General features: G+C 52.7%; 1 protein-coding gene across 5 annotated transcripts; it reads left to right on the forward strand.

The window, feature by feature from the left end:
• The first annotated feature begins 2,129 nt into the window (after positions 1–2,129).
• ELOVL1 (ELOVL fatty acid elongase 1) lies at positions 2,130–16,150 on the forward strand. Of its 5 annotated transcripts, none has more exons than XM_039556057.1 (8): positions 2,130–2,175; positions 12,355–12,416; positions 12,856–13,046; positions 13,209–13,289; positions 13,492–13,548; positions 13,883–13,988; positions 14,136–14,272; positions 14,684–16,150. In XM_039556057.1, the coding sequence occupies exons 2-8, from the start codon at positions 12,371–12,373 to the stop codon at positions 14,936–14,938; spliced, it is 873 nt and encodes a 290-aa protein (XP_039411991.1). In that variant the 5' UTR covers positions 2,130–2,175; positions 12,355–12,370; the 3' UTR covers positions 14,939–16,150. The 5 variants fall into 5 exon arrangements, with proteins under 5 accessions (XP_039411991.1, XP_039411992.1, XP_010407267.2 ...); XM_039556058.1 differs by lacking the exon at positions 2,130–2,175 and adding an exon at positions 2,278–2,496; XM_010408965.4 differs by lacking the exon at positions 2,130–2,175 and adding an exon at positions 9,775–9,865.
• Positions 16,151–16,569: the final 419 nt, after the last annotated feature.

The following is a 16,569-nucleotide window of genomic DNA, read 5'->3' on the forward strand; positions in this document are numbered from 1 at the left end:
GGTCAGATGGGCAGGATTCAAGATGGAAGCAGAGGATTACCCATCCATAAGAGATTCTCTCCCAAGACACTTTGGGAAGATCAGGCTGTACACAACAGGTCACATCACTTGTCTCCCTCACCTCTCTCGTTTTTGAGGGGGTTTCTTTACTATGTGTTCTTGTGCTACCCTGCTTTCAAAGAGGCTGGAAGGCAGAAACCCGGATCCACAACAAGTAGCAGATTAGTCAAGTTCTTGCTGGAGGCCTGTCCCTGAGGGTTAGGAGGGGACCCGACATCACCCTCTCGGACAGCATGGCACCGGATCCACTTGCTTGCAGCCAGGGTGCTCCTGCAGACCAAGGTCCTCCAGCTTCAGCTGGAGCTCCTGCCCAGGCTGCTGCAGCACTGGGAATGTTGTGGGAAGGGTGAACGCCAAGGAACTGCAGGCACTTGCTGAGCATGAGGTAGACAAAGGCCAACATGCAGACAAAGGGAACCCACCAAAGCTGGTGAGTGTGAAAAGAAGAACAAACGGAGGAGAGATAAAATAGTAAAATCTATTCAGTGTGTTGGAGAATTAAGGAGAGAAGCAGAAGATGCAGCAGAAAGGAAAAACTAATGAGCAAATACCACACAGAAATAATGATGGAGGCGGCAGACACAACAGGGAAATAGAGTATGGGACCGAGAGAGGAGAAATAAATTGCATTCAGAGCAGAAGAAAATACAGTGACCTGGAAATTAATTCCAATAGCAGGAAGAGGCTGGGCTGTGCAATTTGGGGCCCATTGTTAGAGCCTGACAAGCCTGCCAGCAAGGGTGGATCCAGAAGAGAGAAGGAATGCTTGGAGAAAGCTATGAGATGCAGGATACAAGGTAGAAAAGAATCCAGTACTAGGGAGTGTGAAGGAATGCACTGATGATCTCTAATTTCATGACAAACTACACAGCAAGGTTTCCACTGAATTGGACCACAAAACAACTAAAAATAGAGTAATGGTGCAAAAGAAAAGGAGGACAAAAGACAAAAAAATGTAAAGAGTAACAAACAAGGCTGATGCCTATACTTAAAAAGGGAGAAAAAATGATCCAGACTGCTTCAGCTCTGCCAGTCTGGTGTTAACAGTATCCAATTAAAGAGTAACACAGCACACAGGCAGGAAATGGAGGATAAAATAAAGTTTATTATGTCGACTAACTTGATAGTTAAAAACCCCCCTTTCTATAAAGCTATAGGCCCTGCGTGGACTCCAGGGAAGCAGCCCTGAGCTTTGGGACCAATTAGGAACCTTGGTAGAGGCTGCGGCAGAAAAAAGCACAGGAATTTTACGTGGGAAGGAGTGGTTAAGGTCAAGATGAAAGTAAAGCCTAAGGAAAGGGAGCATATCAGGACACAAAGAAGGTTACTACTAAGGTACTTTGTGGATATTTTTATAAATTGATTTCCTTAAGGACTGGCGCAAATATTAGTGTTTAGTCTTCCCTGTAATGGCTGAGAGGAAGGTGATTGCAGCCTACAAATACACTGTAGCATGAACACCAAGGCAGCAGCTGGGTGAGATAAATTACAACGTTGGCACAGGAACAAATGTTTATTAACCAGCCATGCATCAAATTAAGCTGGAAACGAGAAGTTTCCTAACAATTAGAATAATGAGTTCTGAAAACGCCTTCAGACCAGACGAGCACGAGTCAAGTCCCGGCCGCTTTTTAGGATGCAGATTGGCATGGCCGTGAAGGCGCCACAGGATGGAAACACTCTAGAAACTGCATACGGTCAGAGTAGGCGTCTCTGGGTTCTGTCCTGTGTCTCCGAAAGCTCGCGGTGCCTGTTGTTGTATCTCTGGGAGTAAACAAGCCTATGACCCGCCGATTTATGGACTTGTACGGGTCTCCCTCATGCCGTCACCACCGCCCTCGAGCCAGCCCTCCGCACCGCACTCTGACCCTGCCCCAGCCCGCATCCTTTTCCCAGCCATTTTCCATCTTCCCCTCACGCCGCTCGGCCCCGAGCCCGCCCGGCTCCCGGCGCGGCCACGGAACGGGCGGGACGCGGCGGGAGCGCCGATTGGCCCCGGCTCTGGAGGGGGCGGAGCGATGCCATTTCGGCCAATCGGCACAGGAAAGGGGGGCGGGGCTTCCCCTTTAATGGCGGGGGCGGCCGTGGCGGCGGCAGAACGGGGTGCGGCTGGCGGTAAGTGCGGGTGGCCGTGGGCACGTAGGGTGCGGGGCTCGTTCTTGCCTGGAGAGGGTGGGCTGGGGATGCCTGGCCTGTCCCAGCTGTCCTTTGGGATGTTTGGGTGGGGGTATCCGAGGTTAGCGGTAGGTCGAGGCTGGTTGTTGGGATGTGCTGAGGGGGCTTTAAGAAGGTGATCGCAGAGCACGAGGGTTGTGGGGAGGCCTCAGCAGGGTTCAGCTGCTTTGGTGGCCTAAACTTTGCTGCCAGGAACAGCGGATCCTGCGCTAGGGAAGCCATGTGCTGGCTTGGCACCTGTTAACCAGCCTTCAGGAGGAGGTTCGTGTATGTATGTCCATGTTCCCGTCACCTGGGATGGTCAGGGGAGGAGGTGTGTGGTGTCCCCTCACCACAGGGGTGGAGGGGCGCGTCGGGGGAGGCCGTGGCCTGATGGGTGGGATGGGTGTTGTGATATTGTGACGTGCCCTTGGCGGGTGATCACGCTGGGTGCGGCTGTAAAGGTTGTCACCCCCCGGAAAGGGGGGTACCCGTAGTACAGTGTGGCAATTCTACCGGTGTGCAAACCTGCCTGTGTCAGACGGAGGGACACAAGTGGAGTCCGAGTTGAGTTGTTGAAGTGGCTTGTTTTTCTAAAAACCAGCAGGGTCCTGATTGTGTGAGGAGCTGCAGTGCTCCTTGGCTCACAACCTGGTGCCACTGCTCCAGCGCACCCTCTCTGGTACCAGGGAAGGGTGCAATTCCATTCCCGCAGTCGGGTGCTCTCCTTCGGGGCAGAGCCGCCCCTCTGTGCGAGGCTGGGATGCTTTCCCGGCCGGCCGGGGGGAAGGACTGTCCCTCCGCTCTGTGTGCCGTGGCGCAAACACCCGCCTCCGCCCCGGCAGGTCCCTGCCAGAGGCCTCGCTGGGTCCCGGCCGTGACGGGGCTGCCTCCCCACTGCTGGCCGGTGTCCCCAGCCCAGGGCTCCCCAGCTCAGGGACCGGTGGCTGCGCAGCCTCAGAGACGGGATGGGCATCGCCCTGTTGGCGTTTTGGCGGGACTGTCCCAGCTCCACAGGCAGCGGAGCAGCGCCGCGGGCTCGCTGAAAGGTGGCTGAACCCCCACACATCGCGGCGGCGGCTCGAGGCCTCTCTGGGCCCGCTGCGGCCCTTCCCAGCCGCTCAGGCCCCGCTGGGCCGCGGCCCCGCTTCCGGGCCCGGCCGCGCCACACCCGAGCCGGGCCGGGAGCCGCCCGGGCGGAGGGACCCGGCGCTCCCTCCGGCGGCAGCGGGGCCGGGGCCTGTGCCAGAGGGACTCGTGGGGGTGGCAGCAAGGCTGAGCGAGGCGCTGCGCGGCTCCTGCCGTGGGCACCGGGCTGAGAGCTGCGAATACGCTGAGCAGCCGAGGGCTGTGGTCTGCTGGGGCTTCTCTGCAGCGGGGAGAGAGCAGCCCCCGGCGGCCGGGAAGCTTTCTTCTACCCAGCTCTCGGCATCAATATAGCCATTGAGATGGCTCTTCCCTCCTCCTGCGGGCAGGGTGGCAGTACCAGGCCTCCCCCGCTGCTGCGACACAATGTCAGCTTTGAGTGCCGGCTCGTGTAGGTGCTTGGCCTCTCGCTGGCCCTCTCTCTGGAACGCGGTGGCAGGAGGAGGAGGAGGTCGTCACTGTCACCCCCCTGGTGGCAGCAGTCGCCTGGCTTCGGGCTCACCTGGCACTGCACAGGGGGTGCACAGGGGTCTGTGCTTCCTGGGCCACGGCGGGCTCAATAACCACTGGCAGTACAGAGCTTGGTCGGTAGATCGCTTTACGTGGGCCAGTTCCTCTGTTGTAACGAAGGGGCAGTTGGGAAAGCTACTTGTTTTTTACGTTGTAACAGACTAAATGAGACAGCATAAATAGGCATTGCAACAAGAGGGGAGGTTTTGGGGGTGGCAATCTATGCCTCAGTGCCTGCTGCCTGCAGGGGGGCTGTCGGGTGCTTTCCCTGTGACTGATTGTATTGGTTCTGAAGTCCTAAAGGCAGGGAGAAGGGGGTGAATACCCCTTGCTATGCTCAGTGGGCAGCATGGGATAACACTGGGTGCTTTACCGACTGGTGCATTTCCTGAGAGCATCTCTTCCCCTCTTGGAAGCAGTGCATCCATCCTGCTGTGCTGTCCCAAGTTGACCACCTTTTCTTCTACCAGAATGCAGCCAGGGCAGATTCCTAGCTGGATGGAGCTGACCTTCCCACCAGACCTGCTGGGCAGCTTCTTGAGTATAGTTTAGAGTCAAACAGCTGGCTGAGCCCTTGGGGCTTGACTGGGATTGCTGTGCCTTATCTCTTTCCTAGGAAGCCCCTCTAGCTTGTAGGTGTGAGCTGCTGCTTATGGCCTGTTCCTATGAGAAACAGGAAGATGCCAGCTGTTGCAGCATCTACTTGCTGCATCTTGCTGTGGCGATTAAGCTGTGCCACCCACACAGCCTGGGCTTCTGTAGTCCTGGCTTCTGCTGTACTCTTATTTTTGTTTCCTGAAAGTCTGTTGGGTGGGGGGGATTATGTGGTCCTTCAGGGCAGAAGTGTAATATGAGAGAAAGCACTGTTAGAACTGAAACTTGGGGAGTAAAAGCTCACTCTGACCTAGAGGTGTCTCATACCATGTGTTAGAGATAAAAATAAGGGAGCTTATTGAAGTTGCACGATGTCTCCTTTCTCTCCTGGTGGAGAAAACTTTGCATCCTGAGGAACCTTTGAAGCTGGTGTCAGAAGCAGGTACTTGGCTGGGCACTGTCCTTGAATGTTGCAGGTGAATGCTTTCCCCTTTTCTGCTGGGGGTTACAGCACAGTCAACACTCAGCCTGAGACACTTACAGGGGACACTGGGAGTGGTGCCTGTGATGGCCCAAGAGATGCTCTGTGTTTCTGTGCTTTTGTATTGGAGTGCTGGTAGCTGTCAGATGGTGGGAGTACTTGGGCTGGAAAGTCTGGTTCTTGCCAGTCAAACAGGTGAGGCAGCTTGGGCTCTTATAGGGAGGAGACTGTCCCCAGGAGCCAGGACTCTTCCCTGCAGGAGTTGTGGGGCTGCTATTGTTCAGAGATGACAAGTTGCAGCTGCCACAGCCTGTTCCCCACCATCAGGCCTGTTGTCTGCATTCTGAGCCTTTAGTGGCTTGAGGATGGCAGAGGTGGTAACTGGGTCTGATATTTCTTGATTTCCCTTAGTGTCTCATAGGGTTGATTCTTCCCTGTGGGATGGATCAGGGTGGTGGGCTGTCGTTGGCGGCAAGTTCTCCAGCTTTGTTGCAAGGAGAGCTCTTGCCCTGTGGATAAGATCAGCTAGCTTGCTCTCATAGTTTAAGATTTGCTCTGTACACACACACAGATTTTATAACTCGTGCTGCTTCTACTTAACCCTAAGAGGCTTTCCCTGTCTGTACAGGAGCAGCAGGAGAAGCAAGTGTGCTGACTTTGAGTGTCTATCTACACCTGTGTTGAGATAACCAGGCCTCATGCTTCACTATTTTTGTGCTTGGAAGGCTGTGAACCTGCTTAAAAGTCGTAACCATTAAGCCTCAGGCTTGTTGGGTTCTAGGTGCATATACTGTGCTACTGGAGTATGACATCTTCATACTGTCAGAACATCCTGCTCTCTTATTAGAAGGTTGTGTGACTGCACTGCCTTCTTGGTCTGAAGGGTACAGGACCCAAAGCTGATGTCATGATAAGTTCCAGGTAGTGGCCCCTTGTCTTGTTGAGAAGTGGCTCTGGGTTCACACCTGGACTTCTTGAATAGCCCAAATAAAGCTGTTGGAGGGAATTTGGGAGTCTTCCTTTCTGCATCTTGCTTTGTAGACTTTTAATGTACATCTTGTTTTGATGTGCCTGTCTAATGAATGCACAGGCCTGAATGGGGCGGAGCACACTAATCATTACTGTATCATGATTACAGCCAGTGCTGTGAGAACAGAGGTGAAGCCTTGTATTGAGGCATTTGCATAGTGATTAAAATCAGAGATGAATGCTGTGGTACAGCCTGTCCCACCTCCAGATAGGGGTACACTGTTTCTTTGCTAGGTGGCTTTAGGAGGCTTGACCTGATTTTTGGATGCAGGTGTTAGAAGCTGGCCTTGCTCAATCTAGCCTGGCCTGCCCTCTGTCACCTGCCTAGTTCTGTCCTTCCTGAGTGTGCTCTGTGCACTCTAGGAGGCTGCTGGGTGCCTTCACTTTGGAGAGGGAGCTCAGCCATCTCTACTTTCTCCCTTCACCTGGTGCTGTATGAGGGAGTGACACAGATCAGTATGGTTAGCTCAGACGGGAAATACCTTATTTTCCACTTTTGTACTTATCTCACTTTGTTTCTTTTCTTCCTTTGCTTCTTTACTCCTTTGTTCCTTGCTATGTCAGATTTTCTGCCTAATGTTGCCTTTTTTGTTTCTTTCTCTGACTGGTCTCACCTCTACTGGTACCAGTTCTCTGAATATGCAGCCACCAGCTTTGAATGTGATAAGGAGTAAACCTACTCTTAACAGCTTGGGGAGGTGCTGCCCCTGAAAAAAGTATGCTGTGCATATAAACCTCTTGCTGCAAGGTGTGCTCTTGTGGGACCTTGAGGTCTGATTACATGCCTTGATTTTTGTACAAGGTTACCAGTACCCTATTGCAATGGGTGTCCTCCTTCCCCTGAAAGCTTGTGACTGTCAGTCAGAGCTTTCTGCTAATCTGGGTGTCTCCTCTTGCTTTCTCTGCTTCCAGTGAGTATGGGAAGGGGAGAGCTTAATCTGTATGTAGGATGCTATCCAAAGGCCTCAGGGTTTTACAGCCACTTTGTGAGAGAGCGGTACGGTATTAACACACACTTGGTGAAGATGAGGAAACTGCTCAGCTTCAGGCAGGACACTTTCTGCCGCTTGGATCCAGCGTGCCAGGAGCATCACCCAGCTAGTGTGACTCCTACACTGGTTGCAATGGCAGCTCTTGCAAGAGCTGTTCCATATCATGACTTTGAGGGTTTGCATCCCTTCTGTGAACACAGACCTCCTGTACTGACTTCAGAATATGCTGATGTAGAACATACGGGACCAGGTTGTTGGCCGTGTCCTTTGACACTCAGCATGAAGCAGGTGAGCCAGAGGAAGTGACAAATGGATATGATTCAAATAGGAAAACTTATCTGGTGCTGCTAGCATAAAGTTTCCTGGCAGTCTTTGTAGTTATTTTGTGGACTGAGTTCTGGGACTGGTTGTTCTCAAACTCTAGTCAGTCTGCCTCAAGTCCTCAGAGCTAAGGTGTCAGGCTAGGAGGGTTGCTTTACTGCTCTGCCCTAATCTGTTGGTATGGCTTTCTGCACTTGAAACGTAGCTCTGATTATTCTGCCAGACTTGTCTTCTGTGGCTGGTGAGCTGGTGACAGGTATGTCTTTAGATTGATTTCTTTTGAGAAAAAAACATTACTTTAGAAGTATGTGGACAATGCTGTCTTGAGTCTTCAGTCAATGGTTGAAATTATTAGCACTAATGCAAGTGTACTTGAATACAGCTCTCCTGTTGAGTGGCCTCTGCTGCATGTGTTTGAGCTGGTGTTATGAGATGCTGTGTGTAAAATAAGTGTATACTGCCTGGTTACAGACCTCTCTCCCTTTCACTGGGCACAAAGCAGCAGAGGAGTTCCAAATGCAGTTTTCTGTGCTTCACTGTACACTTCAGTCTTCGAGTGATCCCACTGCAGAGTTGATAAAAAAACAGGGGTTTGCAGCTTATGGCTGGCAGGGCTCCTTCTCCCTCTTGTCTTGCTCTGACTGCCTTGCTGCTTGTGTGTTGTTTGGGGCAGATAAAATTTCATGTTCCTCATCTTGCTGTGCATAAGCTCAGGAAAGCTTCTGGAGCTGTGACTGGCAGCTCTTGGTGGTGATGTTTTGAGGTGCTTTATATGTGTAGTACACATCCCTTTCTGTGCCTCGTCTGGGGCCACCAGAGCATGGCTTGATCAGTTCCACTCTTCTGAAGGGAAATTAGTCCATGGGCACATGGGGCTGTGTACAGGCCTTGCTGGACCCCACAGTGACTTTCTGGAACTCCAGGCAACTGGGCAGGTGCTATGGTGGGGAGCTGGAGGAGGGAGATGCCTCTTCCTGAGAGGTTGTGGAGCTCAAAGCTGCATCAGGCAGCAAGCCTTGATGCCAGCTTGTAGGTCAGGGATGTGAGTTGGTTTCACATCTGGCCAGCTGGTTATCTCCTGCCCTTTGAGGGCTGCTACTCCCTTGGAAGCACCCCAGGGGCTAGGCTGGCTTTAGCCAGTTCAGCAAGGGCAGTGTGCCAGCTCTCCCTGGGGTGGCAGCTCTGTGGCCACCTACCAGATGGTTTTGGTGTTGCCTTTAATTAAACTGGTGGGGAGATGAGGGTGTTTGCTTTTGCACTTATTACAGGACTGATTTCTGACCTGAATGCTGAGGAGTAGGAGTGCTGGATGTCTGGGGCAGAGTCTGTTGCTTGCAGATGGTTGTTGTGTGGGGAGATATGTGCTCTGCAAAGCTGTTAACAAAGCTACCTGGGCTGAGCTCTGGTCTCTGCCAGTGTCATGGTTCTGACAGTGCTGTGGTCGGACTGGGGCTGGTCATAAAAGGCCTTGCTGTTGCTGAAGTTGCACTAATTAGCTGTATAGCTTGCTGGAAATATGCAGTGTACACATTGCTTGGTGTAAGCAAGTATTTAATCCTTGGTGTTGGTTACTGGAGCAGATTGTGGCCTGATACTCTAGTTTGCAAAGAGTGGGAACTTTTTGTCTGACATGGGGAAGTGACTCCCTGTTGCTGAGAGATGGGAGATGTGTTGCAAGGTTTCCCTGTATCATGCAGGGCGTGTTTGGGCCCCTAGGGTTCCTGCTCATTTGGGACGCTTGGACGTGTTTGCTTGATTTCTCTTCAGCTGTTCAAGGCTCAGCTTTGGGTTCCTCATCTCCTTGCCTAAGAGGGTCAGGATTTAGGAGGAGTCAGAGGAAAGTAAGTGTCCCCCATGTGCAGAGAGGACAGATCCAACCATTGAGCTGTGAATGCCTACAGTGTGTGATGTGTGGTGTAGTGTGGAGTGCGGTAAGAGCGAGAGCAGATGCTTGTCTGGATGGTGAACCCCTCTCGAAGTGCAGAGGGATGTTGTGCACAGAGGAGGTGGCAGAGGGGAGTTCAGGTTCCTGGACACTTGCTGCTCTGTGCTGGAAAACCCCTGCCTACAGCATGGAGCAATCATGGTTTAGGCAGGCTGGTGCACTTCACACCCCCCTGCTTAGTGAAGGTAACACTTGGGCCTGCCCTGCAACTCCCACTTTGCCGCTCAACTGTCAACACCCCATGGCCAGTGGCTGCCCACTGGGGGATAGAGGAGGGCAAGACGTACCTGCATTGGCTGGCTGAGCAAGGCATACTTTGTCCACTTTGATGCAAGATGATGTAGCATACCAGTGTGGATGGATGCCAGGTCTTGCAAAGACCTGAAGATCTCAGGGATTTCCCTAGAGCTGTGGTTGCTCTGTTAGCTTAATTTAGCAGGATGTTGTTCTGCCTAGAGAAACTGTGGAAAATGCGTAAGTCCTTTCCATAAGGGCATGTAGCATAATTCTACTATTTCTGCCCCAGGTGCTTGCCCAGAGCCTGTCTTCTGGACAAGTCCAATCCTTCTCAACTTCCTGTGGCATGTGTGGCTGTAGGAGTGTTGGAGGTGCTTCACAAAACAGCAGTAAGAGGTACCTGTTTCTGTTCATGCTGGTGGGGACTTCTGTGCTAGCCCTGGATTGAAATGGGCATCTCCCACTACTTGGGGGAATAGTTGTTATGGACCCCAAATTGTTTTGAGCTGGGGTCCTAGTTGGCCAGTGGTACTGGAGCCTTTGGCCCAGGGTTAGTAAAGTGATCCAAGGTGCCTGAGCTGAAGTGTTTTGCTGCAGTGAGATGTAGCTTTGAGTTCAAAGACAGCTGATACTCTCTTCTCATCCTAGCCTGCCCAAAACAGGCAAGTATTCAGCAGGATTTTTGTCTCTGCCCTGGACCTGTAGTAAGGCTGACTCATTCACCTTGATAAGATAAACACAGCTTGAATAGTCAGGTGCCTCTGCTGGGAACTGACTCTTGAGGGCTCCTCAATCTAGCAAATAAAGGTGTAGCTGGATGCAGTGGTTGAAAGCTGAAACTAGACAGGCAAGTTTGGAGCTTGCTCTTAGCCATTAAAGCAACATAAAGCTCAGCAGCTTTCTGGACTTGTACTTACTGCATTTCCCACAGCTGAGCCTTGGGTGGCTCTTAAGGATGCGATAGCTCCGGCTACACTTGTAGCTGGCCTTTGCTGTGTGTGGAGAGTGGATTATCTTGGCAGTGCCCAGAACCTTAAATATTACCTGTATCACGGTGACACTATAAGTGAGTATTACTTGCTATTAAACCCTTTGAAACCTTGGGTTGGGAGGGTGAACAGCTATATTGCTGCTGAGGTGCCCCTGATGTGTGGGGGGATCACTCCTAGGTGGGCTTTGTCCTATTGTTCCATCTGCCTCCAAGATGGCAAAAGGAACCACCTTCCATGCTTTCTGAAACACAGCAAAACTTCTTGGGCTTTGTGCATGGCTGTGCAGGCTGCTGTGGTGCCTCGTTTGGTGGAATGGGTGTTTTGGGGGATTGAGGTGAAGGAGCAGACCTCTTCCTGCCTGCTGGTCTTGCAGAGAAGTTAGGTGGCATTCCCCGGTCTGGAGGAATGCAGAGCGTATGATTGTACAGGCAGAGAGCCAGCACTGCTGCTGCACCAAACTGATTTGCAGGGAGCGGTGATCCAGAATGGTGTGTGGCAGGCCCCCCTGAAGATTACTGCCAGCAAAGCCTGGCATGGAGGTGCCTGGTAGCTCTGCACAGGAAGTGTCTGCTGCCATCCTGCCTGCAGCAAAGATGACATTGAGTTCTTCCTCTTGTTGTGAAGCTAAAGGAGCAGTGCTGGTGTTGGCTGGTGAGGGCTTGAGGTGGCGGTGGCTGCTGAGTACTCAGGGACCTTACTGTGAAGAAGGGTACTCTGGCTTCAGCCTCCTGGCTGCTGGTCTGGAGGAGGCTGTGTGTTTGGTGGTGGTGGCAGCAATATACCTCCTGGGGAGACTGGACTGGGGACCCATTTCCCTGGGCTGTGTGTGGGCAGTGACTCCTCTGTACCTTTTTGCAGGGAAAGGGGTAGGTGGAATGTATGGTAGCAGCTCTTGGGAATGCCTCCCTTGCAGGTGGATGAGTCAGGAGAGGCTGGGCCTGTGCTCTGCCTCCCTTCCTGCTGCTCTGGCGTCCTGTGGGCTGGGGAGAGGTTGAGGAGCACAAGGGGGATGGGTGAGGGTGTTTCAAACTTAGGCGCCTGAGAGCAAGAGCCTGGGCCCTTCCTGCTTTTCTGGAGAGCTTGGATCACTGTCTGGTGTGTATGTTCATAGTGAGGCTGAGCAAGTGTGGGGATTGCCAGTTCTTCTCCCTGCAGCCTTGTATTGTATGGCTTTCCCTTGTCTGGAAGGGGAGTGGAAATGCCATTGCCAAGCAGGATGCACCTGGCCTCTGAGGTACTAGGTTACGTGGTAGTAGTTTCTTGTCAGGAAGGTTTTGTGCAAGGATGTGAAACCAGGAACTTTGACACCAGAAACTGATGTTTGTTTCTGAACCTATGGATTTCCTTCCTCATGTAATGGGCCGGCCAGTGATGGTGTGCTGCTTCTGTGGTGGGAATCAGTTGGCAGGAGCCCAAAGATGATAATAAAGACACTGTTCTGTGGGGATTGTGGGCTAGCTTTGCATCTCTTCACCAGGGTCAGATGGAGCAGTGTGCTGAATAGGTATGGGTGCCAAGGCTGGTGGCAATGTCATAATGCTTGAGCTTGTACAGCAGGAGCAAGATTAAGGGGCTGGAGATACAGTGCTGAGGTTGGAAGCTTCCATGGCTGGCTTGAAATATTGGGTTCTTGCCTTGGAAAGACTGCTGACATTGGATGATGGGGTTTCCAACAGAGTTGGGGGAACAGGGCCAGGCTCTGTGAGAGATGAGGAGGCCTGTGGCTCAACTGGAAAGTGGATGCTGGTGTATGATCAGCTGAGAGCAACACTGGCCAGATACATGACTGTTTCTCTGAAACTAGACTTGGAGTTTGCTGATCTGCAGGGCTATGCGCTGTAGGCAGCCCTCCTGGGCAAACAGCTACCTGATCTTCCCTGCCTCTTTCCACAGAGATACTGCCACCACCATGGAGGGGATTGTGACTATGTATCAGGACTTCATGAAGAAAGCAGGTGAGCGTTTGGCTCTGCCCAGCTATCAGACAGGGAGCACTATGTGCTTTACTGCCAGAGGCACTGGGGGATGGTCTGGCATCCCTTAAGCATCCCTGGGTCTAACTGTGTCCTGTCTTTGCCCTTACACAGATGCAACTCTGGGGGTTTTGTGCTGCCTGTTTATGAGGCTGTCTTATCTCAGTGCCTGTGCAAGTTGTTTTGGGGCACTTGTGCTCTCCTGGGCAGAAGATTTCCAGGCTGCCCTGCAGCATGGCTTCAGGCTATACTGTGCTGAGTCTAGCTGACTTCACCAGCCTCTGCTCCCAGACTGCTTTCTACTCGCACTCCTGTCCTAGAACAGGATTGCCGTGTCCTTGCCTCCACTGTGGCAGTAGCACTGCTGGCAGCAGGCTGGGGTGAGGATGCTAACTGCTCTGCACTGTGGCTCTTTCTGCAGACCCCCGCATCGCTGATTATCCACTGATGCAGTCCCCATTCCTTGTGATGGGCATCCTTCTGGGATATGTCTACTTTGTCCTATCCTTGGGTCCCCGGCTAATGGCCAACAGGAAGCCTTTAAACCTGAAGAAGTTCATGGTGCTATACAACTTCTTTCTGGTGGGACTCTCCCTTTACATAGTCTATGAGGTGAGTTGTTGGTAGCTTGGTCAGGCAGGTGTAAAGCAGTGTGTGCAAGCTGCGTGGGTGATGGGGAGCCCTTTTTCTGGCTTGTTCCCTGCCCTTCTGTGCAGAGCTCGATGTGCAGTGGGTGATGTGTTGGGCCTCACCCTGATGATGCTCTTGTTGCAGTTCCTGATGGCAGGGTGGCTTACTGGGTATACCTGGCGATGTGACCCTGTGGACTTCTCACAGGACCCCAAGGCCCTCAGGGTGAGTCCTCATCCCTCTCGTGATAAGTGGGGATGGCCTTTAGTGCTTCTGTTTGGACAGCAGGGTCACAGCTCCTGCCTTTCCTGAGGCAGAGGATTTGCAGTCTCTGTGCCTTGGTTTCATGCTGGGTAACTGTATGAAGCCCTTTGGTCACTGGGCATGTTCAGGCTGAGGTCTCTAATGTTTACCTGTTCTGTTACAGATGGTCAGTGTTGCTTGGCTCTTTGTTTTCTCCAAGTTCATTGAACTGACAGACACGGTGAGTGAGTTACTGAGAAAGCCTTGTCGCCACTTGCTGGGTGGGGAGTTGAGGCCTAGTGTATTTGGGGTAGGTGCTTTTGCCGCCCTTCCAGTCTGACAGGGTGGTGCTTCTGTCTGGCATCACTGCGAAGGAGGCCACTCTGGAATATTGCTGAGGCCATTCTTGACATGCTACAGCTCTGGAAGCTGTGGGGTGACCTAATGTGTGATGACAGTGAGTGTGGAGGGAGGGAGGGAAGCATCACTGAGATCAGACATTGCATTAGTGGCCCACCCAGCTCTAGCTGCTCCCGGGGCTGCAGGTCCTTGATGCTGTTGGGCTTTCATTGCAGGTGATCTTTGTCCTGCGGAAGAAGAATGAACAGGTCACATTCCTGCACCTCTTTCACCACTCTGTTCTGCCATGGAGCTGGTGGTGGGGAGCAAAGTTTGGTCCAGGTAAGATGGCAACTGTCTGGGTGCACAGATTGGGTGGGGTTACCCCAGCATGCTGAGAAGGCGTTTTTGGCCCTGCTGGGCTCCTAGCAGCTCTGTGTAGTGCTGATTGCTGTGGAGTATTGGCTTAAGGAAAATCTATCTTAACAGGGGGAATGGGCTCATTCCATGCCATGATCAATTCCATGGTGCACGTGGTCATGTATTTCTACTATGGGCTCTCAGCAGCAGGACCTGCCTTTCAGAAGTACCTGTGGTGGAAGAAGCACATCACAGCCATCCAGCTGGTGAGTCTGTGTGGTGGGGCAGAACATGTGCCCAATGTGAAGGGCAGACCAGCCTTGTACCTTTGAAAGGTGCAGCCAGCAGTTGTAGCTGTCCCCTCTGTAGCATATTGCTCTGCATTTTTAGTAGCTCTGCCCCACTGTAGGCCTCTGATAGCCCTACCAGCCTGGTTGGGGTGTGGGTGCTGTTCAGCCTGCTGCCCCTGGGCTGCAGCTGTGTTGGGAGGGTGAGAGGCATATGCTGCCCTGAGACTTGTGCCTGCCTCTTCCAGCTGCTGCTGACTGCCTCACCATAAGGACCTCTGCTTCAGACTGGGAAAGGAGTCTAGGTGTTTCCTTTAAAAATAAGGTCTCTAGTGGGTTCCCTGATCCTGCTCCCATGAATAACTTGTTCTTACTCTGCCTTGCTCCCAGGCACAGTTTGTGATTGTCTCCGTCCACATCTCCCAGTATTACTTCATGCCCAACTGCGAGTACCAGTTCCCCATCTTCATTCACCTTATCTGGATTTATGGGACCATCTTCTTCATCCTCTTCTCCAACTTTTGGTACCAGTCCTACACCAAGGGCAAACGATTGCCCAGGGTGGCTCAACAAGCAGCCCAGCACAACGGTAGCAGCATCCATGAAAATGGCACTGTCACCAATGGCAAGGTCAAAGCCAACTAGAGGGTAAAGTGCTCCCAGAGCCAATGAGAGCCCCGGGGCAGAGGCAGCTGGGACCTGTCCCTCTGCTCCTGGGTGCCACTAGCCAAGTCAAGTGCCTACAGACTGTTGTACCCCTGTGCCCAGTCCTGCTGTCCCCTGTCTGCATGCTCAGCCCCTCTGCTCTGAGCAGCCATGGGCCACTTCTGCTCCTGGGAGGGCTTGTGCTGTTTCTCAGTGTTGCTGAGCAGAGAGGCAGCTGCCTGCATCACAGCTGTGGGGCTGCAGTCCCATTCCAGTGTTTCCAAAGGAACTTCCCCCAAGTGCCTACATCTGGCTCTTCTGCCTAGGGGCCATTTCCTTCTGAGTAGGACCAAAAGAAGAGACCGCGTCCTGTCCTGGTGCCCTCTCCTCTTCCCTGTCTCACAAGAGCCTTTGTGGATGAGCAGATTCATCCCTGGCTGCTTGCCACTGCCAGCTCATGTGTGAGTGCTCCTGCTCTACGATGCCTTGTGCCACTTTGTTCCATGCCACAGTGCTGCATGTCCCTTCTGGTCCCTGTGTGCCCAGCTTGGGAGTCCTGCCCTGGCATATCTGTGCCCAGGTGTGTCTGTGGAGAATGTAGGGGCAGTACTTATGGGACTTAAGGGCCCAGACCTGCCCAGTACAGTACACATGCCCTGTGCCTAGTACATAGCAGGGGCTGTGACAGCCTGAAAGGCTTCCCCCACATGATAAGCCCAGGTTGCCTTGTTGTTCTTGTGCCTGGGCTTGGGTGCTCAGTGTGTGCTTAAGCCACACTTACCTGATCCTCTATGGCAGCTGGTGGCTTGCTCCAGCGTGGGGAGACCAAGCTCAGCCTAGTCTTGGACCACTTCCATTCCTGTAAATTCAAGACTTGAGCAATAAGTGCCCCTAGAATCAGCTCCTGGGCTCTCCTGCTTGGGACCAGCCCTGCTCTGGCCTAACCTGAGCACAGCGGAGGGCAATTTTAGTGTGCTCAGCTGTGGTGCAAGAGTGAGCACCTCTTGCCTCTGTGGATCTGGCTGGGCCTGGGTGAAGATGTGCTCTGCTCTTCTGCAGTGCAGTGCAGCAGCTCTCCTGGCCTGGTGCCTGTCACCTGCTCTGGCTGTAACCAAAACATGCTGATGGCCTCGAGGACGAGGTGAAGGAGCCAGGCCCTGTCAGATTGGGCTGCTCTTCTATCACAAATAAACAAACAGAAGGAGAAATGGCTCTGTCCTCTTGTTTTCTTGGCTCAATGTAAGTAAAAGCTGTTCCAGGTGCTTGGTCCTACCCAGTGTGGTTGGAGGCAGGGCTTGAGAGAAGGAGCTGGTGTGGCAGGTTTGTGTGGGGGGAAGAGAGTGATAGTTGTGTGCTGATGAAGCAGATGGCAGATTGTTTCCAAGTGTTTTGGTAGAGCAGTGCTCAGGGCTGGATGTGTGTCAAGGCCTCCGTTGTGAAAGTGACTCCACCCTGTCAAAAAATGACTGGGGTGGAGCATGGGTGTGGGCTGGGCTCTGGGCCACCTGCCCAGGAGGAACTGCTGCTTTTCAGAAATCAGGGGATTTTGAGGTATGGCAGAGCAGGGAATAGAAACTCCTGAGTTGAGTGCTTGGGAAACAGCACTTTGCTGCTTACTGCATCTGCTGAAG

Source organism: Corvus cornix, chromosome 8 (genome assembly GCF_000738735.6).
Source record: "Corvus cornix cornix isolate S_Up_H32 chromosome 8, ASM73873v5, whole genome shotgun sequence".
Lineage (NCBI taxonomy): Eukaryota > Metazoa > Chordata > Aves > Passeriformes > Corvidae > Corvus > Corvus cornix.